This window comes from Astyanax mexicanus, chromosome 17 (assembly GCF_023375975.1).
Source record: "Astyanax mexicanus isolate ESR-SI-001 chromosome 17, AstMex3_surface, whole genome shotgun sequence".
Taxonomy (NCBI): domain Eukaryota; kingdom Metazoa; phylum Chordata; class Actinopteri; order Characiformes; family Acestrorhamphidae; genus Astyanax; species Astyanax mexicanus.
Genome location: NC_064424.1, coordinates 2,417,734 through 2,443,772, shown reverse-complemented (window position 1 = coordinate 2,443,772; position 26,039 = coordinate 2,417,734). Strand labels below are relative to the sequence as shown.

At 36.4% G+C, this 26,039-nt stretch overlaps 1 protein-coding gene across 5 annotated transcripts; it reads left to right on the top strand.

The window, feature by feature from the left end:
• The first annotated feature begins 1,281 nt into the window (after positions 1-1,281).
• Positions 1,282-26,024, top strand: med15 (mediator complex subunit 15). 5 transcript variants are annotated; one of them, XM_022666488.2, is made up of 18 exons: positions 1,283-1,464; positions 3,453-3,540; positions 3,645-3,696; positions 4,109-4,132; positions 4,448-4,609; positions 4,731-5,050; positions 5,876-6,310; positions 7,633-7,743; positions 12,387-12,494; positions 14,543-14,664; positions 18,085-18,236; positions 19,277-19,408; positions 19,486-19,570; positions 21,655-21,721; positions 21,821-21,981; positions 22,611-22,777; positions 23,628-23,726; positions 25,642-26,024. In XM_022666488.2, the coding sequence occupies exons 1-18, from the start codon at positions 1,400-1,402 to the stop codon at positions 25,776-25,778; spliced, it is 2,487 nt and encodes an 828-aa protein (XP_022522209.2). In that variant the 5' UTR covers positions 1,283-1,399; the 3' UTR covers positions 25,779-26,024. The 5 variants fall into 5 exon arrangements, with proteins under 5 accessions (XP_049322701.1, XP_022522209.2, XP_049322698.1 ...); XM_049466741.1 differs by having other exon boundaries at positions 1,284-1,464; positions 18,103-18,236; XM_049466742.1 differs by having other exon boundaries at positions 1,284-1,464; positions 19,507-19,570.
• Positions 26,025-26,039: the final 15 nt, after the last annotated feature.

Genomic DNA, 26,039 nt, shown 5'->3' with positions numbered 1-26,039 from the left:
AAAGTCACAATATTACAAGTTTAAAGTTGTAATATTTAGAAACTAAAGTCATAATATTTCGAGAATAAAGTTGTAATATTACATAATTAAAATCTAAATATTAAAGTCTAAATAAGCTAAATAAAGTCCTAATAATACAAGAATGAACTTGGAATATTTTGTAAATAAAATCGAAGTGTTATGATATAAAAATTTTAATATGATAAAATAAAAGTCATAATATTTTGAGAATAAAGTTGTAGTATCATAATATTATAAGATGTTATATCATAACAATATATTTTTTATATTTCGGGGGAAAAAATGTGATATTTAAAGAACATTGCCATAATATTTATAGAATCCCGTTTACCCCAAACACTTCTAAAAATAAGAAATACAGATACTGAAACAAAGCTATTAAATTTACACTATTACAGTTTGTCGAGTGGTTGCACATAGGTAAAATACAATATTTTAGAGAATAAACTCGTAATATTTTGATAACAAAGTTGTAATAATACAAGTTTAAAGTCATAATATTTTAAGAATAAGGTCGTAATATTTTTAGAATAAAGTTGTAATATTTCGAGAATAAACTTAAACTCCACATTATTTATTTTTTCATTATTTGCCTTGCTATGCCTTCCAGCAGGAGTTGGTATTAGGCGCCACTGTGTGGTCAGAAGTATTAGTTATAATTCATTTACAGAAATCACTGGCAAATGCCAGAACATGCTTTTGTTGAAAACAGACATATATCGACTATATTAATATTAATATTCACATTCATATTCATATTACTACGTAATACATTTAAATACATATTTTGTTTTAAGTGTCTTTTTTCTAATTCTTTGTGTCTAGAATCTCTATCTTTTTTTCTCCCTTTCTCTCTCTCTTTCTTTTTTGTACACTTTTTCTTTTTTTTTTGCTCTTTTATGCAAAGGTTTATGCATCTGCTTTCCACTATTAAGGCGAGTGTTTTAAACTCTATATATACTATTTTTAATTAAAATGTGCAAATTTAAGGTAACACTTATTCAAAGTCCTTTATTTTTTAGACTTACATTATAGTTAACTTTCTTTAAACGTTATTAGCTAGCTATTTCAAGCCAATTTAAAGTTTATTATCTGTATTATCTTTCTTTTTAGTTTACTTTATTTTCTTTTTTGGTGTTTTTCCTGCAGTTCACTATTCCTTAGTCTTGCTTCACACTCCAGCTCAGTAGGTGGAGGTAATAATGCAGCAGGAAGACTCGGGTTTTGGCGGGGAGCCAGAATTCGGCACAACACCGGGGGTGGAGGGGGGTGAGTTAGCCGGGTTAGCTAGCGTGCTAACGGTGTAGAAGCGGATTTGGATCAGCAGTTCATTCACTCCGCTCGGTGTAACAGCAGCTAGCTAACGCTTCTGGAAGCTATGGATCTTCCCCCGGATAATGACTGGAGGAGTCCGGGATTCCGGCAGAAAGTAGTGGCGCAGATGTGAGTAATATTATTATTTATTAGTAGTAATAATTAACTATCATTACCAGCCGAGTCAGTGCCTTAGCTGAACTGAGCTAGCTCAGTCACTGATTATACTGGGTAGCTAACCTAGCGTAGCTAAGCTAAATACCGCCGCTAGCTAATGCTAAGCTAATACATTTATGGGACGAATTGGGCGCATTTTAGCTACCTAGCTTAGCTTAACGTTATATTAGCTAAGTTAACTAGTTAGCTATACCTTACTGGTTAGCGAAGTTAGCTTAGCTTAGTTTAGATAACCTAATTAGCTGAACGTTTACTCTAAAAAACACACGAAGCCTGTATATAATGTTATACTGTATTAATAACACGTAGTTAACTAATTAGTTAATGCGGTGGACATGCTCTGGTAAGAGAGTACTTAAGTTTCTGAATCAGTTTCTCTGATTTTGCTATTTATAGGAAATTATGTGTTTGAGTAAAATTAACATTGTTGATTTATCCTATAAACTCCGGATAACATTTCTCCCAAATTCCACATATAAATATTGTCATTTAGAACATTTATGGACAGAACATGAGAAATAGCAGTAATAACAAAAAAGATGCAGAGCTTTCAGACCTCAAATAAAGCAAAGAAAACAAGTTCATATTCATTAAGTTTTAAGAGTTCAGAAATAATCAATATTTAGTAGAATAACCCTTGACTAAGTTAACTTATACTACTTGCTTTAATTAAGCTAGGTCACCTTTTATAAAGAGTTTTTACACTTCTCAGAGCTTTTGGGTCCATGCCTTGGGGATAGTGAAGACAATAATGATAATGATGATTAGGAGTGGGCGATATGGCTCTAAAATAATATCACGATATTTCAGGGTATTTTTGCGATAACGATATACTTGGCGATATAGGAAAACTAAAATAATTCATTCGTTTCAGGAATATAGTATAATAGTATAACAGAATAATCATAACAAATAAATAATAATAATAATAATAATATAGCATAAAATAATATAATGCAGCAAATAATATTGCAGAATATTTAGTGTGTGCTTATAAACTGCAAACTAAAACAAATATACAATAAATACACCTAAAGCTTCACAGTAAATAATACTGACTACTTTTAAGACAGAACAGCCCTATTATCACCATATGGATTTTTAATATCATGATATTTCTGTCACGATATATTGTATACGATATAATATTGCCCACCCCTAATGATGATAATTCAAGTAGTTTTATTGTCAATACTGCATAGTTAACTACAGTACGTACAGAGGATTGAAATGATGTTACACCCCTTCTCTCCAAAGTTACAGCAAGTGCAGATAAATAAAATAATAAATAATAAAAGAATTACAGACACTAAATGTACAAAACAACAAGGTTACAGATATAGACATGTGAGACAAGAGACACAAGACATGTGTGCAATAGTGATGGGGGGGATTAAAGAGGGAATGACAGTACCAGTGTAAACAGAACACGTATAAACAGTAGTGCAAATAAAGCTTAAGGCTGGTAAAGTAAGTGTGTGAGTGCAATACAAGATTAAATAAAAGACAAGACATTGCCTGTGATCTGTAGCTCTGGAAACCCCCCACTTTTCTATTTTAAACAGTGAAGGAGCATTAGGATGCTAACGCTAGCTAACCACTCATTCACAATGTTAATTTAGGCTCATAAATATTTAGACACTGACGCAGTCTTCATACTTTGAGCTCTGCATGCCACCAAAAATATCCTAAGAATTGTTTAGGAATTACAACAATCAATTTTTCTACAAAAGCCTCCTCATGCATTTAGTGCTTAGTAAACACTGACCCAGTTGTAACTACATTTCATTCTTTAGTCCTGTATAGCCATATTATGTGTTTCATGTATTAGCTGAATTTCTGAATGGGTAAAATGAATTGGATTTTTAAAACATTGCCATTAAATAAATGTGTTCGGAACCCTATACATTTAATTTTATTCTTTCATTATGTTATTTCAGAGAGGAAGCAATGAGAAAAGCTGGAACGGCACATACAAAAACCAGTAATGAAATGGAGACTCATGTTTTCATCAAAGCTAAGTCACGAGTAAGTAGCTAATATTGTTTTTTTAACATATTAGTGTTAATGAATGAACTGTTGGACTTCAGATGTTAAAGGGTACCAAATAAAATGTTTGTGTGTGTGAATAGGAGGAGTATCTGTCTCTGGTTGCCAGGCTGATCATTCATTTCAGAGATATTCGTAAGTACACTAAAAAAAAAAAAAATTTTGGGGGGGGTTGGGGCTCTGATTCAAATCCTGGTCATGCAGCTTGCCATCAGCTGCTAGAGCCCTAAGAGAGCACAATTGGACTTGCTCTCTCTGGGTGGGTACAGTAGATGGCGTTCTTTCTCCTCATCACTCCTAGGGGGATGTGGATCAGCACAAGGCTGCGTCTGTGAGCTGATGTATCAGAACCGAGTCGCTGCGCTTTCCTCCGAGCGTTAGTGCTGTGACGCTACATGGCAATAAATAATAATAAAAAATGATCTCTTTTAAGCAATCTTTTTGTACTGTTTGTATGAATTGAGCAGATGATATTATAGCTTAACTGATTATAGCTTAACTGAACTGTATTAATCTTGCTTATTTTATTTTGTTTTTTTTGTTCTAGATAAAAAAGCCCAAGGTGGTCCTGGTAGGTAATCTTTTTAATTACGTATTTGGGGGTGTGTTTGTATGTTTGTTTATTTATTTGTTTTTATAATATCTAATTAATTGTTAGTTGTTTACTTAATTCTAGTTGATCTAAAAAATGTCTTAAAAGGTCTTAAAAAATTAATCTAACTTTTCTAACCTGAAACCTACAATAATCCTGATAATCTGAATGTCACTTATATACATCCTATATATGCATCCATGTGCTTCATGGTCCACAGGAAGAGAAACACTAGTCTATTTGATCTTTATAAGTTTTTGTTTACTATTTTATGTACTTTTTCTTTTTTATCAGATCCAATGAATGCTCTACAGACGCTAACAGGCGTAGGTGGAGGTGGTCCCAACACTATTGGCATGGGGCCTCGCCCTGGAGCACCAATGGGTGGAATGGCACCCATGGGTCAAATGCCAATGGGCCAGCATCCCTTGCAGGGAGTCGGTGGAATTCAACAAGGTGGGGAGTTTAATTGTGTTTTTGAGCAAATTTTGCAATTTTGGAAGAATAATAGGTGATGTACTTCAATCTAAATGTTTGCTTAATGCCAGTTTTGTCTCTATTTATTTTTCTGCTGCAGCTGGGACAGCAGGACAGATGCCGATGCAGATGGGATCACAGCAGCAGCCCTTGCAGTTTCAGCCGTTTCAGGCACAACAGCAAGCAGCCATGCAGCCACAGCAGCAAACATCCATGCAGTCCAATTCTCTCCAGCAGCAGCAGTTTCAGCAGCTCCAGAAGCTCCAAATGCACCAACAACAGCAGCAGCAGCAGCATCAGCAACAGCAGCAGCAGCACCCGAATCAGCCACTGCAACACCAGAACCAGCAGCAACAGGCTCAAGCCCAGGCTCAGGCTCAGGCTCAGGCCCAACAACAGCAGCAACAGCAACAGAACCAGGTAAGTGTAAATGTTAGTACTAATGTTATTATAATGTTTTCTCGCACTGTAAGGCGCACTTAAAATCCTTTAATTTTCCCTAACAATATTCAGCTAACTGCTATTTCCCTGTTCAGAGGTGAGTATTATCAGCCTGTAGCCTGGTGGTAACTACAGCTAGCACTGCTGGAGCAGTATTAGCATTACCCGCTAACCATGCTAGCTCTTTTGCCGTTCATAGGGCAGTATAACGGACTGTAGTCTGCGTGTTAAAACAAGCTACGTGGGACGAACCGCTGGCTAATCACCCTGGCTTACCAGAGCACTCAGACAGGGTTTCTCGGTGTAGGGCTGTCTGGTGACATTAGCTGCTAACCGCTAGCTGTTAGTCGCTAATGCTAATGCTCCTACCTTAGTGCTGGAGAAATATGGGAATATAAGCTTACTGTAAATAAACGGAAGCTCTTCACTCACCCAAATAAACTAAAAAAAAAAAAATCAGGAGAGAAATCTGTGTAGATTAACATCCAGCCCTCGTTTGACTTTAAAAGAAAGTCTTTATTTATTACTCTTTTATTTACTTAGCTTGGCTTTACTTAACTTATCTAGCTAACCCAAATCCCCCCACCCCCCACCCAGCGGCGAGACCTGCTAAATTAGAAGTTCCTTATAGTATCTCTTAAAACGCGCCTTATTTATGAAAATAGACCTTCATTGATGGTGCGCCTTACAATCTGGTGCGCCTTATAGAGCGAAAAATACGGTTATTCTACTGTAAGAGCTGTTTTCTTCACAAATGGGCTAAAGACTAGGACTTTAAACTCTTTCGTGAATGTCTCATTTTAGTTGCACCAGTCCAGACTTCAGCAGCAGCAACAATTAGCCCAGCTGCAGCTTCAACAACAGCAGCAGCAGCATCAACAGCAGCAGCAAGCTCAAGCCCAAGCCCAAGCCCATGCACAAGCGCAGCATTTGCAGCAGCAGCAGCAGCAGCTACAGCAAGCCCAGGCTCAAGCCCAGGCTCAAGCCCAGGCTCAAGCCCAGGCTCAAGCCCAAGCTCAAGCCCAAGCCCAGGCTCAAGCCCAAGCTCAAGCCCAGCCAGGTCAGATGCAACCCCACTCTCAGCCACAACAGATCCTTGTGCCTCAGCCTCTGGCTGGGCAGATGCACCCTGGACAGATTCCAACAATTGGTTCCCTTAGCCAGCAGCAGCAACAACAACAACAGCAGCATCAGCAGCAGCAACAGCAGCAGATTCAGAAAATGCAGCAGGTCCTCCAGGTGAATAATTTCAGCATGTCTTCAAAAACTCGAATTCATTCTTGGTAACGTTTTTTTTTATTGTGTGTTAAGATTAAGATTTATAATGTTGGAATATAAAGTATAGCTATAAAAGTGTTTGCTAGGGGTGTAGCGAAGCATCATGAAATCTTGAAAAATGTGCATTATGGGGATTTCACGGTGTGTTTATTGTAAAATGTCTTGCAATTGCATTGTTTGGACACTAGAATTCTCAATCGGCCTTCATCTCGCTGTTCAGGCAGGAGAACCAGTGGGCGTAAGCTAAGAGCAAAGGATACTTTGGTCATTTTATACTGGGAGCTGTGGTCCAATTTAAGCTCTTCTTTGTGATGGAAAAAGAACAAAAGTTTAGGTGTTTCCACAGAATATTTGAAAAAAGAACAAGTGATTAACAGGGTTTGTAGGGTCATGAAAAAACTGTAAAAGTCATGGAATTTGAAAATAGCAATTCCCAGGCCTGGATAAGTTTTGGAAAAATAAAAACGCCCAGAAAGTTTTGGAAAAGTCATGGAAATTTTATCTAAAAAAAGTGTGTGTGTTTATTTTCAAAGTTGCTGAGAATTTACAGTATAAAAGGGATTGAAAACATTTAATACGGAATTAGAAATAATATGGAACAAAATAGTATCAAAATCAGCATTTAATAAAGATAAATAAATATATATGTAAAAAAAGGCCATAAAAACAAATTGATACATAAAAAGTAAATAATTTATTTAAATATTAAATAAATAAAAAGATAGTAATAGTATAAGTAAAATAAATAATAATGAACTAAGAAAATATATATAAAGATTAAAAACATTAGAATAAAGAGTAAATAATTAAATTAATTAAACGTTAAAATAAGAAAGATAAACTCATAAAAAAAACTAATTTAAAGCGGTCACAGGCTTTCTGATGGTGATTAGAAACTGAGAGTTTAAAATGATTCAACTTCAACGTTTCCTGGAGTGAATTTACAGATTTCCCAGTTCACTAAAAAAAAACTCTTGGTACCTGACGGGTGATCCAGCCACTGGAGTCTGATCATTTCTGTTATTAATTGAGATCAGAGAAGAGATATAAGATGGCAAATGGCCATAAAGAGATTTATTATTATTTTATTTATCCAAATTAAATCAAAAATTCAAATTGTAAGTGCATCGTTACACCCCTAGTATTTAGTTTTTGCTTTCTATAAAAAAAAACAGGCCTAATTAAAGTTGTGTATTGTGACAATACGTTATCTTGTGTTTTTTATGTACATATATTCTTCTGTTTTCCGCTTGCTTGTGTTTTGCATGCATGCATCTGAACAGGCTCAGGCTCGAGCATTGCAGCAACAGCAGCAGCAGCAGCAAGTGCAGCAGCAAGTTCAGCAAGCCCAACAAGCAGCGGTTCAGGCCCAGCTTGGAGCGGTGTCTAACGTGGTAAGAGCTGTGCAAACTGTGGTGGGGGCCTGGTTAAGTGAATGAATGAGCCTGGAGTGAGTGCATGTCTTCTAAGTGAACATTAATACTTAATGGATGACTTTCTTTTGGTTGGTGTCGGTTGGTGGCCCGTGTAGTCCTCTTACCTGTGACGCAGATTCCACCAGATTGGTTAGGAATAGGAATGTTCTTGGAAGCTAGAAAAGAGGACGGATTTTGCAGAGTTAAAGGAATAAAGTGGAATAAAAAGGAATCTAAAGATCTGTGTGCTTAGTTTAATACCAAATTTGGCATCCTCATGATCATGGAGCTCAAATACTTCCATGAATTGCTTAGAGGAGAGTGTTAGAGGAGTTTAGACATGTGTAATTCCCACATCTGAAATCTCAGCATGAGTCATTAGCATACGTATTTATTTGTTTTAAAAACCTCCCTCATGTGAAATAGTGGGGCGATGGAGATATACAAGGGCTAGAGTCTTACTAGGTCTAGTAGTTTGTTCCATATACATTACCTAACCCTCCCAATTGTCAATCTAACATTCCCTAAACGTCTCTCAAAAAGTTTCCCTGTCTGTCTATGTTCTAGCTCTGTCATTCTTCAAGGGAATGATAACATTCATGTCGCTTTCATGCATTCATACTGTCCCATATGTGTGCCCTCAGTCCGACAAACACACAGAAATGGAATGGTGTAGAATCCTATTTATGCCTGTTTATACTATATTTTATCTAAAACAGTGGAAAAAGAGACAAAAAGACACTTTTGGAAACTCAAATTTAGGGGTTTATAGGTGGAATAGGGTCTTATTTTCTCTTGCATTATGCGTTGCTGTGTTTGTGGCTAACAACATGACTGCATGTTTCGCTTTTTTTTTTTTAACTTGCTCCTCCTGCATGCGTCCTTCTGTTGTGCTTTAAGCAGAAAGATTCAACATTTAAGGGCCAAAACGTTACACAAGAAACACAAATGGACGTGTTGGAGTGTGTAGTAAAATTCAGACTATGCACTTTACTATGCACTTTACTATACTATATGGCTACATATAGATGTATATCTATCTATATAGATATTTCATTATTTTTAAGTGTTCTGCATTGACTCATGGAATTATTTAGTGAACAAAAAAGTGTTAAACCAGAACATGTTTTAAATTTTAACTTTTTTAAAATAGCGCCTTTGTTTTATACATCTCTGCTGGATTTTCTCAGTCAGTTTTATGAGGTAGAGTCTCCTGGATTTCAGGCTTTCAGTTAACAGCTGTGCTGAACTCATCAAGAGTTAATTACTTGAATTTCTTGTCTCTTAATAAAGTGTTTGAGAGCATCAGTTAAAGTAAAGTAGTGAAGAGGTAGAGTTACAGGTATACAGTGAATAGTGAATATTTGAGTAATGTTCGAATCCAGATTATGAGAAGAAACAACTACTCAACTAAATAAAGAAACTAAAAAAATGAAGGTTAGTCAATTAAACAAGAGGAATTTCAAGAGCTTTGAAAGTATCCTCAAGTGCAGTTGCTGAAAAGACAGAAAAAAAGCATCAAAAACGTTATGATGATGATGAAACTAGCACTCATCAGGACTGCCCCAGGAAAGGAAGTAACACCTAATGATCATTTTCATGCCTTTTATCGTGGCACTGTTTAGTATTTAGAAGTCATTGACACCTTAACATGCATATATTCTTTTTGTTTATTAAATTAAATAATAATGCACTATATGCTGCCACTGATGGAGCCTCTCTGCATTAGGGCTGTTGCTGTACTATAGCTGACCAAACACAACCCTAACTTAAACCCTAGCTTTCATCTTTGATTAAATGACAGAAAAATATAATAAATACACAAAGATCAAGCATAACATTATGACCACCATTATGACAAATGATCTGTAATTATTGTACAACTACAAAGAGGCTGTAGAAACAAGAAGTTGTTCATAATGTTATTTTCAATCAGTATATATTTATATATAATGTTTTTAGTTTTGTACTTGAATCTTGAATCTTAAATCTTAATATCTGCATACACTTTTTGACACGTGCATGATGCAAGCATTTTGTTACAGCTCACTTGAGATTACTGCTGGTTAGATCAGGCTCGTAGTAAGTGCCGTATTATTACTATACTGCTGTAATTTATTGCTACTGTATTTTTAACCCTATAAGATGCACCAGATTAAAAGGCATTATGCGACACTAGTAAAGAACAGTGGTGTTGCCATGTTTTCCTTCTAATTCCGAAAATCTCACCCAGTGGCGAGACCTGTAAAGCTAAGCTAAACTAAGTTTTACTAACAAAGTTAAGTAAGCTGAAAAAAACTGTTAATCTACACAGATTTCTCTCCTTAAAACTGTTTATTTGGGTGATTAAAGCGCTTCTGTTTACTTACAGTAAGCTTAGATTTCCAGTTTTCCTCTAAGGCTGGGTGTAGCAGCATTAGCATTAGCGGCTAACCGCTAGTGCTAGCCACAGTTAGCAGCTAATGCCGCTCGACAGCACTACACTGAGGGCGATATTAGCTTGCAGTTCTTCCAATGTAGCTTGTTTTAACGCGGTAAACACACAGACTACAGTCCAAAATACTCACCTCTGTACGGCGTCAAAGCTAGTACTTAGTGCGATTAGCGGCTAATGCTAAATGTTCCAGAAAACTAAACTGAAACTCCTGTATAACTCTGTACTTCAGCAGAGTGGCTTTACTGCTCTTTAATACCTGACTGGTAGAATTCATACATAAGGAGAACCAGATTATAAGGAGCTCTGATGTTTTTTGGCAAATTAAAGGATTTTAAGTGCTCCTTATAGTGTGAAAAATCTAGTTTATAATTTAATTTAAATTTAATAGTGAATACATTAGACTCCTATAAATAAATAAAGACACAGGGATACACACTGCATTTCTCCACTCTCGTCTTGCATGGAGCTTTAAGAGAGAGAGCATGATGCCCACTGGCATCTGGTTTGGAAATTCGTCTGGCTTGGAAATTCTGACCAGCATGCCTTCTGAACTTCTGGTCTTGGATTTTTATTAAAATGCCATGTGATTGAAGGAAGAAAGAAAGAAATGCAGCACTGCCATGCAGACACATAAAATCTATAAAAACTCAGGCCTGTCACAATAATTAGATTAAATTACTGTATGATTTATCATAAAATATATAGGCATGACCTTTTTAATTTAAGGTAGGGCTGGGAGGATAATGGAATGAATTTGATTAATCAAACTACTGATTTAATTTGATTTTAAAAATGGGATAATGGAGATTGTAGATCTTTACATATAGAAGCTGCAAAGTGAATCTCAGTAGATAGAGATTTGCTTCTGTCAGAAACCTGTAAAGAAGTCTTTTATACAACAGTGATTTTCATTTATTGCACTTTTCCTTTCATTTAACTAAAATACATAAATGTTATGTTTACAGTGTGTAAGGTTCATATAAGATTCATATAAGGTCGCTTACTATTCGCAAAAAATAAAAGAATTGTAAAGGAGACAATAGCTTAAGCAACAATATAAATGGTGCCGTTTATAAAAAAAATAAAAAAAATTGTTAGAACTGAAAATTGTAATAAAAAATTGCTCATATATTTAAAGAATATATATATATATATATATATATATATATATATATATATATATATATATATATATATATATATATATATATATATATATATATTCATATATTTTAACTTTTTTTGTGTGTTAATAAATACAATATCGCCCAGCCCTATAGCCTTTAGTAAGGTAAGCACATTAACATGGATAAACAATTATACTGACACATTACTAAAATCTATTAAAACTAAGAAAAAAAAATAGATATGAGCTTAAATCATTGCATTTTAAAGTAGCATGGCCAGTCGCTTGGTCCTTTTCCAGCATACAATAAATATGTCAGCGAGTATCAGCCAATACTAGACATGTGCCATATCGTATCATGCACGTTAATATTCCAAATATTCTGATTAATAAACGAATAAAAAAAAAATCCATATATCGTGCTATCGCAATATTCTTATTTATATGCTATATTTATATGCATGCACTAAATATGCTACATTTTTGGCTTGTGATTACAAACATACATTACAATTTTTTTATTATTGATTAATTAGTCTAGGTAAGTTACTGTTTACGAAACAGACTGATGTTTATAGATATTTTTTGTTGTGAATTTGACTCATATGTATACTAGTGAAAATAATACTTTTTATATGTATTTTGTTGCAGTAGTATATGCTTGAAACTAATTTTAAAAATATCAGTGTTTTGTCATATCGATAAGAATATCGTTATCAATATTATTTCAGGACCATATCGTCCAGCCCTAAACAAAACTGATATAAGTCTAGTAAAAACATTGTGCATCCGTAATTGTGATAACAGTTATGGTGACAGGCCTATCAAGAGTGAACAGCATAATATTTTGCATATGTGAATGTGCTATGTTTCCATGTTGCAGTGTGTGTGTATATATATATATATATGTATGTGTGTGTGTGCAGCCGCGCTTGCATCCTCTTCATGAAACTGGTTCCTGTTTGCATGTGTGCATGAGCTTCCTCTCATATCCGCTGATGCACTGCATTTATTGTTTTGCTTGTGACATGTCTGTTGTCCCCTCTGTCCTCCTCAAAGATGATGCCCCGTGCTGGGATGCAAATTCCACCCCGGTTGCCCCGCGCCACCCCGAACTCTGCCATTCCTCCAAACCCTGCTGCCATGGGAGGACAGCAAATGCCACAGGTATTTACACCAAGGCTGAGTGCTGGCTTCCAGCCCTGCCAGCCAGTAGGTGCCTACATCTGTGGCTTTGGACCGGAGTTCCCTACCCTCCCCTACAAAGGCTGTACATGAGCTTCCCTTGCCATAACAGCCATTTCCCTTCCCTTTTCCCCATGTAAACCCAACTTAGACTCGCAGGAAGAGCTTTTACAGGTGAAAGATGGTCTTTTTGTAAATGTGTGTGTGTATGTGTGTGTGTGTGTGTCTGTTTCAAAGGATAGAGTGTAACCAGCTTGGTTTTTGTTTTTACTAAACAGTTTTAATCAATTAAACAGTAGGGGTGGGACACAATTTATATCGATATGGCACTTATTATTATTTTTTTTATAATTGTATTTCAATATTTTCCCATTTTCTTTCCAATTTAGCACAGCCAATTACCCAACCCACTAACTAGGACTTCCTCTATCACTAGTGATGCCCCAACACACCAGGAGGGTGAAGACTAGCACATGCTTCCTCCGATACATGTGAATTCAGGCACCACTTCTTTTCGAGTTGCTGCTGATGCAACATTGCTGAGTAGCATCACAGCGTGCTTAGAGGAAAGCGCAGCGACTCAGTTCTGATACATCAGCTCACAGACGCAGCCTTGTGCTGATCCACAAACCCCCAAGAGTGATGTGGGGAGAGAGCGCCATCTACCCACCCGGAGGGACCAGGGCCAATTTTGCTCCCTCTGAGCGCCGGCAGCTTGATGGCAAAGCTGCACGAACCCGTGACCTTCCGCTCATAGTGGCAGCGCTTTAGACCGCTTGACCCTTCGGTGCCGATATGGCGCTTAATTGCAGCGATTTCAATTTGATATACGCTATCAATAAGTGGCATCAAATAGTGATATTTGATAAAATAGTCTTTAGAAAAATGATTTTTAGTTCAAATCCTGGTCATGCAGCTTGCCATCAATTGGCCTTGCTCTCTCTGGGTGGATACAGTAGATGGTGCTTTTTCCCCTCATCACTCCTAGACTCACAGGGTGATGTGGATCAGCACAAGGCTGTGTCTGTGAGCTGATGTATCAAAACCGAATCGCTGTGCTTTCCTCGTAGCGTTAGCGCTGTGATGCTACTCGGCAATGCTACAGCATCTGCAGCAGTTCAAAAAGATGCGGAGTCTGACTTCACATGTGTCGGAGGAGGCGTGTGCTAGTTTTCACCCTCCTGGTGTTGTGGCATCACCAGTAATGGGGGATATACAGCTGAGTAGCAGCTAAATGGTTTGGACAATTGGCCACATAAAAATTGGAAATTGGAATAAAATTAGAAATTAGAAGAAATAAAGTAAAGAAAAAGGATGCAACACTGGGAGTAGTTAAAACTGTGCCATCCATATAAATTCCCCAATCAAATGCAGAGCTGGTGGATGTTCGAAACCTTGCACTCCTCCACCTTTTGCTTGAGAATGCCCCACAGGTGCTCAATTGGGTTAGGTGTAGATATTATGTCTACCTAATATGTCTGGCACCTGTTGGACAAGAAGACATTAATTATTATCATTAATGTATTTTGGTTTTATAATCTGTAATCTTATGTTTCACAGTTATAAAATATTTTAGTGTAGTGTAATTCTAGTGTGCTCTAACTACACATTTAACAGTTAATTTGGAGTCATTGATTCATATTGGTTGTTAAGTTCTGTGAAACTGCTGCCAATAAATTCATAATTCCTGGTATTTAATTATTTAGGACTATTTGATCCTCTTTAGTAACAATATTATCTTAGTATCGTGATAATACTGTATCATGAGATGCCCTGTGATTCCCACCCCTATGTGACAGGTATTTTACTTATTACTAATAAAAATATTACAGGTGATTACAGGTAAGTGGAAGAACAGGGGGCTGAGAGTACTGGATTGTGGGTAGCAGGATTACAGGTTGTTAAGTGGCACAAAGGCTTATGACCTCTAGTTTTTTTTTTGTAGGCACAAGTACTGGATCCTCTGCGCCACTCTGATCTCCATGTGTGTATATATATATTTATTTATTTTTATTTCTCTGCCTCTCTAGCCGGGTCAGCAAATGTCCTCGCCCTCCCCGGTTCAGGTGCCGACCCCTCAGCCACCCATGCCGCCTCCTCCCCAGCCTCAGCCTTCTCCACAGCCCCCGTCCTCACAGCCCAACTCAGTCAGGTAAATAAAGGCCTGTGCATGACTCGTAATTGTGTAATTGTTTTACTTCAATATTTTGCAATATAAGTGTTGGACCATAAATTATTCTGAGATAAGTCTGTATAAATAGTGTATTAATTAAGTTATCAGTGGACACACACATTGTGCATATATGTTTTTAACAATGCGGCCTCAATTCATCAGTCAACCAACCTGTATTTAAATTCTGAGTACATTGAGGGTGGCCTTAATTTACAATGTGAATTATTGAGCCAATAATAGATAAATAGGATGCCGGTGCATCTCAAACAATTTGAATATTATTGAATAGTTACTTTATTTCAGTAATTCAATTGAAAATGTAAAACTCATATGTTATATAGATATATTACACACAGAGTGAACTATTTTAAGCGTTTTTCTTTTATTGTTGATGATTATGAAGCTTACAGCCAATAAAAACCTAAAAAAAAAATCAGGATCAGTGTGGGCAGTGTGCCAGGTCCTGCTGGAAAATGAAATCTGCATCTCTATAAAAGTTGTTTTCAGCAGAGGGAAGCTGTAAGATATGAAGTGCTGTAAGATTTTGTGGGAAAACAAAACTGCACTGACTTTAGACTTGATAATAAAACACAGTGGACCAACACAACTTCATGCTTCCCTCTACTGACAACTTTTATGGAGATGCAGATTTCATTTTCCAGCAGGACCTGGCACACTGCCCACACTGCCATTTTGTTTTTAGACTTTTTCTGAGATTTTTAGGTTTTCATTGGTTGTAAGCTTCATAATCATCAACAATAAAAGAAATAAACGCTTACAATAGATCACTTTGTGTGTTATACATCTGTATAATATATGAGTATATGAGACATTTTCAACTGAATTACTGAAATAAAGTAACTTTTCAATCATATTCTATTTTTTTGAGATGCACCTATACATGAATCTAATTGTAAGCAAATCATAAGAAGTATTAAAATGATAATCTAAACATAACAGCAACAAATATGTAAGAAATAACTGGAAGAAGAAAAAAAAAAAAAAAACAGCCACTCCCCCTCTGTCCTTATTACACTGGGACAGCCCATAATGTTGCATACACTCCACATGAGCTTGAAAAAGAAAGGTGTAGTGGATAGGCAGAATAAGTAGGGAGCAGAAGGTAAGGAACAAACTCCTTGAGAATTAATATTGACTCATTTTAAGTGTATATGCGTAAATCTGAACTGTTGTTTAAAATGTTTAAAATATTTATCCCATCTAGAGTAAAATACAACTGTCATCTGGAGTTTATTTTACCATAAACGCCTTTACAGTGGTAACAAATAACGCAAAACATATTAAACTAATATTATAAAAAAACACTAATATTTTAAAACCCTGGAACACTTAGGAGTAAAAATGACAACAAAAAGCATCATTACTGATTACAATAACAATTTCCTACTCAACAAGTGTATGCCAATGTATATTTTTTCATTGCATGGCATCTTTAATCCTGCATTGCAGTTCTCAGTGCATTACCAGCACTTTGTCACACTTCACAGTGCAGAAGATGGTAACTTGTATAGCCATCAACACAGCAGCTAGGAAAAACTGGCAAAGTTATGAAATTTAAAAATAGCAATTTCCAGGCCTGGATAAGTTTTGGAAAAATAAAAATACCTAGAAAGTTTTGGAAAAGTCATGGAAATTTGGTCTTAAAATCTGTGTGTTTCTGTTTATCGATGTAGAAAATCTATTTTAAGCAATGGAGCTCTCAGGATGTTACACATTTTATTATTAAAGATTGTCTGGAAACATTTTATCTGATTTATTTCAGGCCTACTATAATCAATTTTGATTATAGTTTTAGTTGTTTTTTTGTATTATTTTATTGTTCATGTCTGTGCTGATTTGTTATAAAAAAAATTTTTTTAAATCATATGTTCATGAAAATTTGCCTTGAAAAGTAATGGAATTTTATTGGTTAAAAAGTGTATGAACCCTGATTATATTAGGGTTGCAACGGTATGAGATTTTCACGGTATGATAACCGTCTCAGAAAATACCGCGGTATCACGGTTATCACGGTATCACAGTTTGTTACATATATTATTAAACTGACCCTTAAAGAAATTACAACAAAGGTTTTTGTTCAATTAACTATTTATTGTAGAAACCTGGAACAAATATATATATATATATATATATATATATATATATATATATATATATATATACATACACACACACACACACACACACACACACACACACACACACGTCACACATTACATTTACTCTAAAAAGTAAAGATCCTGTATTTAAAATATTCAGTACAATTATTTAAGTTTAAATTATTTAATATCTGATAAACTGAGCCTGGGTCAGTGTCTGATCAACAACTCTTGTAAACGTCCGTTTAAGCAGATACTGCAGAAAGAGGGGATTTATTTCTGACATGATCCTCACAATAGAGATTTCTATTTTAAGGCTTTCACAGCAAGTCTGGTGTTAACATATGAAAAACAGGCACGTCAGAATTTGAAAATGAACGCATGTAAATGAATGGCGTCTTTCACATCCAGTCCGGCCAGGACCTTTACACAGACACGTGAATCCATCGTAGCACGCACTATACGCCTGTACCTGCGTGCCCAAATTTCGGATAACTCAGCGCTTTTGCGGGCGCTTACCGCATGGGTTGTGCACGACTACAAAGAGGTTTTATTTATGTTCAGATTAAAATGATAAACTAAACACATACTTTGCGCTGCACAGCGGGGTGGTGTTCTCGGAGATGGAAGAACAGGTTTGACGTATGTCCATCTTTAGCTGTGACTTTACAGCCACATTGATTACAAATCGGATAACCATCCTCGGGTGCGTTCGGTGGGTCTCTGAAATAGTCCCACACTGCTGATTTTAGTTTAGCCTTTTTTTAGGCGGACGGAGATAATGTTTAGTCTGATGCACTTTCTGCTGTTCTCACCGCTGTGTGCTGAGCAGCTGAAGCGGAGCAGAGTTGCGCATGCGCGGGTGAGTTTCTCCGCTGGCTTGCCTTTTACCGGTAATAAGCAAACACACACGGTATGATAACCGTGCATTTTAATACCATGGTATACCGTGAAACCGGTTACCGCTGCAACCCTAGATTATATAAAATATAATGAAAAAATATATATAATGCCCTGGTGGGCAAGACTTCACAGTGAGCAGATCAGTTCAGTCACACTTCTCAAAACCTTGGAAATAACACACTGCCAAAGAGTTCCCCTCAACTCAACTTGTAGTTTAAGTTAGAGAATAAACTCACACAATTTAACACTTTCACACATTTTTGTTTAACTCCAGATTTTTGAACTCTATAAATTAGCTGTGTGATAATTAAAGGAACAGTGGTGTATTATAATTTACATTTTAAAGTATATATATTTAAAGTGATGAAACTGTCAGCTTCAATGTCTCCCCTAGCTCTGGTCCAACTCCTTCACCAGGAGGATTCCAGCCCAGTCCTTCTCCACAGCCCTCCCACAGTCCAGCCACAGCACGCACCCCACAGAGCTACCCCCTCCAAGTGCCTTCTCCAGGACCTCTCAACACCCCAGGTACAGAATACTCTTAATACACTTAATAAAACATAGATATTTATTTTTGCTGAACCTTGGAGTAGCAGCTTACAGTGTGAAAAATACGGCACACAATCAATAAACGTCTATTTTCATATATAAGTCTCAACAGATTATAAGACTCATTATGCGACACTAGTAAGGAACAGGGGTGTCGCCATGTTTTCCTTCTAATTCAGCAGGTCTCACCGCTGGGTGACATGAAGCTAGGCTAAGTCAAGTAAACAAAACTGTAATAAAAAAAGAGCTGGGTATTAATCTACACAGATTTCTCTCTTGAAAACTGTTTATTTGGCTGGATAGCGCTTCCGTTTACTTTCAGTAAGCTTAGATTTCAAGATTTACACTAATGCTAGCCGCAGTTAGCTTCTAATGCCTCCCAACAGCGGTACACTTAGGAACCCTGAGTGTTTTCCGCTAAGCCAGGATGATGTTAGCTAGCGGTTCGTCCCACGAAGCTTGTTTTAACACGGTAAACATGCAGACTACAGTCTGATATACTTAGCTCTGAACGGCGAGAGTGTTAACACTTAGTACGGTTAGTGGCTAATGCTAATACTGCTCCAGCAGTGCTAGCCAGGGTTAGAAGCAGGCTATAGGCAGATAATACTCACCTCTGAACGGCAAAAGTGCTAGCGCTTAGCGCAGTTAGTGGCTAATGCTAATAATGCTCCAGCAGTGCTAGCCGGGGTTAGCAGCAGGCTACAGTCCGATATACTCACCTCTGAACAGCAAAAGGGCTAGCACTTAACGTCTCAGTGCTGGAGAACTGAACTGAAACGGAGTGGCTTTACTGCTCCTTATTACCTAACTGGTAGAATTCATACATAAGGCGCACCAGATTATAAGGTGGACTGATGATTTTGGGGAAAATTAAAGGATTTTAAGTGCACCTTATAGTGCGAAAAATATGGTATTATTTCATAAGATTAGATTAATATAGTTTTATAATTCAGAGCACATCTTAATTTATAAATCTGCTAATTTTCTAAAAATGTATGTACTCATTGAAACTGCAGGCAACCCCAACTCTGTGATGAGTCCAGCAGCTTCACAGTCAGAGGATCAGCTCTACATGGACAAACTCAAACAGCTCTCCAAATACATCGAGCCTCTGCGCAGGATGATTAATAAAATTGACAAAAATGAAGGTATTGTTCCTGCAGTTTAGCCCTTCTTTTGTTCAGTTTTATTTTTGACCTTCTCTTGTTTGACTCTCATTACTCAGTTTTTTCCTCTTATTCTACAGACAGAAAGAAGGATCTGAGTAAGATGAAAAGTCTGCTGAATATTCTTACCGATCCCAACACGAGGTAAACGCGTGATCTTGATTTGTTGCTAATAAATTAGGTATTTAATAGTGCTGTGCGGTATACCAGTTTTAAGTTCCTCCCAGTATGAATTTTTCACATACTGCCCTACCAGTAGAGGCGCTCTGGAGTTCTGCGTAAAACAGCACCACCAGAAAAGCAGATAGTGTGGATAGTCTGGAGTGACAGTAACTCAGCTCTGTGGAGTCAAATACCCGTCTCTCTCGCCCTGCCTGGAGAAAATGAGAACCGCACTTTATCTGAGGAGCTCCTGCTGCTGTTCCTCACTGTGTGAGTGTTATTATCCGAGTAAAATAGAAAAACACAAGCAAATGATCTAGGCTTTTGTATTTATTCACTCGGAGAAAAAGAGAGGAAATGGAATTATGCAATTGATCCACAGCTCAGAAAAGAATCAGTTCTGGGTTCAGAATCATTTATGCAGCAAAAGAGAAAAAAACTCCCTAAAACTCTGGATACAAGGTAAAAAAAAAAAATAAAGCTTTAAGAGCAGTAACTATAGCCCTTATAATATATTAGGATAAGGGATCATTTTAATTTATTTGATAACTGGAGAATTAAAGGAATTGTGATAAACTGATAAACAGCTACTTAAACACATTTATGCCTCTAATAGCTTTAATAATAATATATTATAATAACATTTTATTTAAAATTTCAGAAATATCTATTTGATTATTTACATTTTATGTATTTTAGGTTTGTTTATAGTGTTTATGGAACTATTTCAAATATTTTGTTTGGTAAAGGAAGTAGTGTTAAAGTTAGTGGCGTTTCTTTTTTTTTAAGGTCTATTGTTTAACTACATTCTTCAGCTGTTTTTCTAATAATAAAGTCTGATTTTTTTCATATATTGTGTAAATGTATAGTAAAGCGTTAACCCCTAATTTAATATTTAACCCCTAATTTAATTATATTTGATGTACTCCTAACAGTACAGTAAGTCACAAACCTATATGAAAGCCTAGTTATGCAAACAACTATAACAATGAATAAATAATAATAATAAAAATATTGAAATATACCGTGAAACCATTGGAATCTTGAAAAATACTGTGCTAACAGTTGGTGGCTGGGGTTTTTGGAAGCTTAAAAGTCTTATCCTACACTGCTTTCCAGTATTTTGTATTAACAGATGATTCTTTTTCCAGAATGGTTTAAAATGGGGGATAGTTTGTGTTTTTTTTTTGCTATTTTGCCATTTTGTTATGATGAAAAGGGTCTTACTTTTAATTTACCCATACCTGTAAATACTAGGGGTGTGACGAGACGAGATTAATATCACGAGACGAGATGAGACGAGACACGATATTGGGTTCACGAGAACGAGACGAGATTTAAAATTAAAATTTTAAAGAAAACGTAAAAAATGAAAAAAGGCTTGAAAACTAGAGTTTTATTTGACAAAATCATATAACGCAAACTTAACAGACTGGTTTCTCTCACACATTGATTTTATAAGAAATAGAAATAAGAACAAGAATAAACAATACAAATAAAACTTAATAAGTGCAAACCACAACCAGTCACATTAAGACTATGATTTGTGTGTTTTTCTCCTAAATCGCTTGTAATTTAACTATTCATAACCATAACCAGTCATATTAAGACTATACTTGAAGTGAAACAGAGACAGAATATGTTTTTAAATACAGTACAGAGCTAAGGGATTAGTACAGCTGTCTATGAAACAGTCACGTGTAGGATTTACTTACAGTATTTATATATGGTTTGTGTCTTGTTGGTCACTCTGTTACCGTTTATTGTTTCCACTGGAGCCAAAATGCAGCCAGACAAACAACTTAAAAGTAGCAGAAGCATCTTCTATACAAATACCTGAATTTTCCTCTTCTGCTGAGAGCTGCTCTCACTGCTCAGCCACCGCTCTCGCTGCTATCACTACTGGGTTGCCAGATCCCTCTTAAAAAGCCCTGCAAGACAGGTTTAAGCCTGACGAGAAATATCGCCACGTTTTAATCTCGCGAGATCTTGTCACACCCCTAGTAAATACTTTCATGGGATTAGAGATTTTATATTAACCTTCAGTTCCACCTTTCTTCCACCAGATGTCCCCTAAAAACACTACAGAAATGTGAAATAGCCTTGGAGAAACTCAAAAATGACATGGCAGTGGTAAGTTTTTATATATAATTGTGTTTTTAGCTTTTTATCTGTTAAAATTTCTACGCTGATCATCTAATCAAATTAACATCCTTTGTGTGCATTTCTCAGCCGACTCCACCTCCTCCAACAGTGCCCAGCACTAAAAAGCAGTATCTTTGCCAGCCCTTGGTGGATGCTGTCTTAGCGAACATTCGCTCCCCAGTCTTCAACCATTCTCTGTATCGAACGTTTGCTCCCGCTATGACCGCCATCCACGGACCCCCAATTACGTGAGTGCTGAAACAGAAACTGCTTCACAATAATTATTATCAAATATTATCAGGTTTTTGTACGGTGCAGCTCTGGATAAAATCAAGAGAGTACTTCAGTTTCTGAATCAGTTTCTCTGATTTTGCTATTTATAGGTATAAGTTTGAGTAAAATGAACATTGTTGTTTTATTCTATAAACTACAGACAACATTTCTCCCAAATTACAAATAAAAATATTCTCATTTAGAGCATTTATTTGCAGAAAATTAGAAAATGAGTTTTCAGTCAAGTTCATATTCATAAAGTTTAAATAGTTCAGAAATAATCAATATTTGGTGGAATAATCCTGGTTTTTAATCACAGTTTTCTTTATGCATCTTGGCATCATGTTCTCCTCCTCCACCAGTCTTACACACTGCTTTTGGATAACTTTATGCTGCTTTACTCCTGGTGCAAAAATTCAAGCAGTTCAGTTTGGTGGTTTGATGGTTTGTGATCGTCCATCTTCCTCTTGATTATATTCCAGAGGTTTTTACTAGGGTTCAGGTGTGGAAGAATATATATATAGAATATTTAAATACTTTAAATTAATTGTATAATAGATAAATTGTAATACTCAGTTGATCTCCTGTCTTGTGTCCTGTGCAGGGGGCCTGTTATTCCTACTCGCAAGAGGAAGTTTGAAGATGATGATCGTCAGACCATCCCAAATATACTACAGGGGGAGGTGGCACGTCTCAATTCCAAATTTCTGGTCAACCTCGACCCAACCTTCTGCAGCAACAACGGGACGGTGCACTTAATCTGCAAACTGGGTGAGTTTGAATATGAAGGACATTTTTAATTTCTGATTCTTTGCAACATGTCATTGCACTCAATTTATTAAAACCAAAATGTCAGGAATCCCAGTCAATAGTTTCTACAGCCAGGCTATACAGAAACACGGGTCAAAAATTCCCATCCAGTTTTATGTTTGAAACTGGTTTATGTATGTGCAATAACATTTCTAGCTTCGTAAAACATGAATTTTTGAGAATTTTTAGCAAAAATATCTTGTTTTTTGCAAAAACAACTTCCTGTTTGAATGTGAAGTTAAGTGGAGACCCTGCGTCCTCATATGGGGACATTTAATTTCTGATTCTTTGCATCGTGTCATTACACTCAATTTATTAAAACCAAAATGTCAGGAATCCCAGTCAGTAGTTTCTACAGCCAGTCCATACAGAAACATGGGTCAGGTAAAAATTCTCATTCAGTTTAATGTTTGAAACTGGTTTATGTATGTGAAAAAACATTTGTAGCTTCATATAACATGAATTTTTGAGAGATTTTTTTAGCAAAAGTATCTTGTTTTTTGCTAAAACAACTTCCTGTAGAAAGACAAAGTTCAGTTTTTCTACTTATTAGAAATTTAAAATGCACACCAACCAGATGTACAGATCTGATGAGGTTAATTCTAAATAGGCATGTTCCATATTGTATTATACACAATATATTGTGATGCAGTAATTAATGATTTAAAAAATCTATATTGTAAAAATAGCAAACTTCTGTCTTGAAAGCATTCTGCTATTAACTGTGTAACTTTCAGGGAAATTTTTCCATGATTGTTTGTTTGCAATATATATATATATATATATAATTTTTGGGCTTTTTTGTTTCCAGATGATAAGAATCTTCCCAGTGTTCCTCCACTCCAGCTGAGTATCCCAGCAGATTATCCTGACCAGAGTCCACAGTGGGACAATGAGAGTCATGAGTACGGTAAGAAAATATACACTTATAATTTTTATTTATTTTTTTTTACATCAGTTCCATATTACAGAATCTGTTTTCTACTTTAGATTGTTCTAAGTATCACATTTATCTTTGAGTTCAGATGTGTAGACTCTTGATAAGATTTAAATCTCAGTGTCTGACTCATGAGGGAGAGTCACCTGGAATAGTTTTCTCAGCATCTAGAAGGAAGAGTTTCTGGAGGTGCTGAACAATAACTGCTCCTGCTTTTCCTTCACGCTGTGAAGCTCCAGCTCATCCCAATTAAATCACCTCAAATCACCATCTCAGTTCCTCAGCTTTAGATCAGGGATTAATGTGGAGGAACAACACTTTTTTACTGTTTACTATATAATTCCATATGTGTCCCGCAATCGTGTTCATGTCTTTAATATTAATCTATACTGTAAAAAATGATAATACATTAATTAAAGAAATGAAGTATAAAAACACTAAATGAGAAGGTTTGTCCAAACTTTTGACAGGTACTTTATGTTAAGGCAGAGGCTGGACATTAAGAACAAACACTGAGCAGGATGGTAGAAATAATTTGTGACTACCGTATTTTTCGCACTATAAAAGGCGCACCGGATTAAAAGGCTCATTGTGCGAAACTAGTAAGGAACAGGGTTGTCGCCATGTTTTCCTTCTAAATCAGCAGGTCTCACCGCTGGGTGGTAAGACCTGTAAAGGTAAGCTAAGTTAAGTAAACAAAACTGTTATTCTTAAAAAGAAAAAAAAAAAAATATATATATATATATATATATTATTTTAAAGCTAAACAAGTGCTGGATGTTACACTACACAGATTTCTCTCCTGAAAACTGTTTATTTGGGAGAGTAAAGCACCTTCTTTTAATAATAGTAAGCTTAGATTTCCAGATTTCCACTAAGGCTGGGTGCAGCAGCATTAGCATTAGCAGCTAACTGTTAGCGCAAGCCGAGGTTAGCGGCTAATGCCTCCTGACAGTGCCACACTGAGGAACCCTGAGTGTTCCAGTAAGCCAGGGTGATATTATCTAGCGGTTCATCCCATGTAGCTTGTTTTAACACAGTAAACACACAGACTACAGGCCAATATACTCACCTCTGAACAGTAAAAGAGATAGGGCTTAGCGCAGTTAGCGGCTAATGCTAATACTGTGCCAACCAGAGTGCTGAAGAACTAAACTGAAACTCCTGTATAACTCTGTACTTCAGCAGAGTGGCTTTACTGCTCCTTAATACCTGACTGATAAAATTCATACATAATGAGCACCGGATTATAAGAATATATACAAAATATTTACACTTCTACTCAGTGATAAAACTCCTGCATCTGGACTGCAATTGAAAAAACAGGAGGACCAGTGAATTTTAAGGCTTTCTCGGTCACATGACATCACAGAGTTCAGTAGCTCCTCCATTTCCACTCGCTGTTGTGTTTTTAACATGGATCTCAGTGGAAACGCACGTCCAAAGTGTACAGTAATTACGGCGTGCGGCAGTGGAGAAATAGCTATTTTATTAAATGCGAGGAGACGAAACTCAGAGATGTGCGTCCGGACAGGACTAAAATTACCGTAGGAGTTCAGAGAAAAACAGTAGATAATTCAGCCTGTAATTTATTTATCAGAGGATGTCTGAGAAAAACACGTACATGATCGTTCTGGACGGGAATAAAATCACAGAGGATGAAAACCCCCATAAAAGAGAAAATTACCCAGAACCCCCTGAGAAACTAATCCCGTCCTGATAGAGCTTCATAGTGCGAAAAATAAAAGCTAATCAACTAAAAAAATAATCATTAGTTAGTTGCAGCCCTAGTATTGCACTCATTCCTGCTGCTCTTAAAGATCTTATCAAAAATAAATGAAACTAACCAACCATCTTTTTTGCTCTTTTTCTCTTTTTTTTCCCACAGAGGCAAACCCCTTCCTGCAGAACGTTCATAAGAACATGACCTCCAAACTCCTTCAGCTTCCAGACAAGCACTCCGTGACGGCCCTGCTGAATACGTGGGCTCTGAGTGTGAGACAGGCCTGTCTCTCTGCAGCTTAGCTCTTTCTGCAGTTCCCCCCTGATTGTTCTTTCAGACAATAGAAGATCTGTTCCCGCTCCACTGAAGTTTCACACCTCTGCTTCTGTAAACGTGATGATTTAGGGGAAGTAGTTAGTTTGGGCGAGAGAAAGCGATAGTAACTAAATGCCTGAAATGAACACTTGGATGAAGTCATTTGTATTTACATGTATTTTTTTATTTACACAAATAATAAATATGATTTGCATCATCCTTATACAGTTTAAGTGTGTACTAGTCCT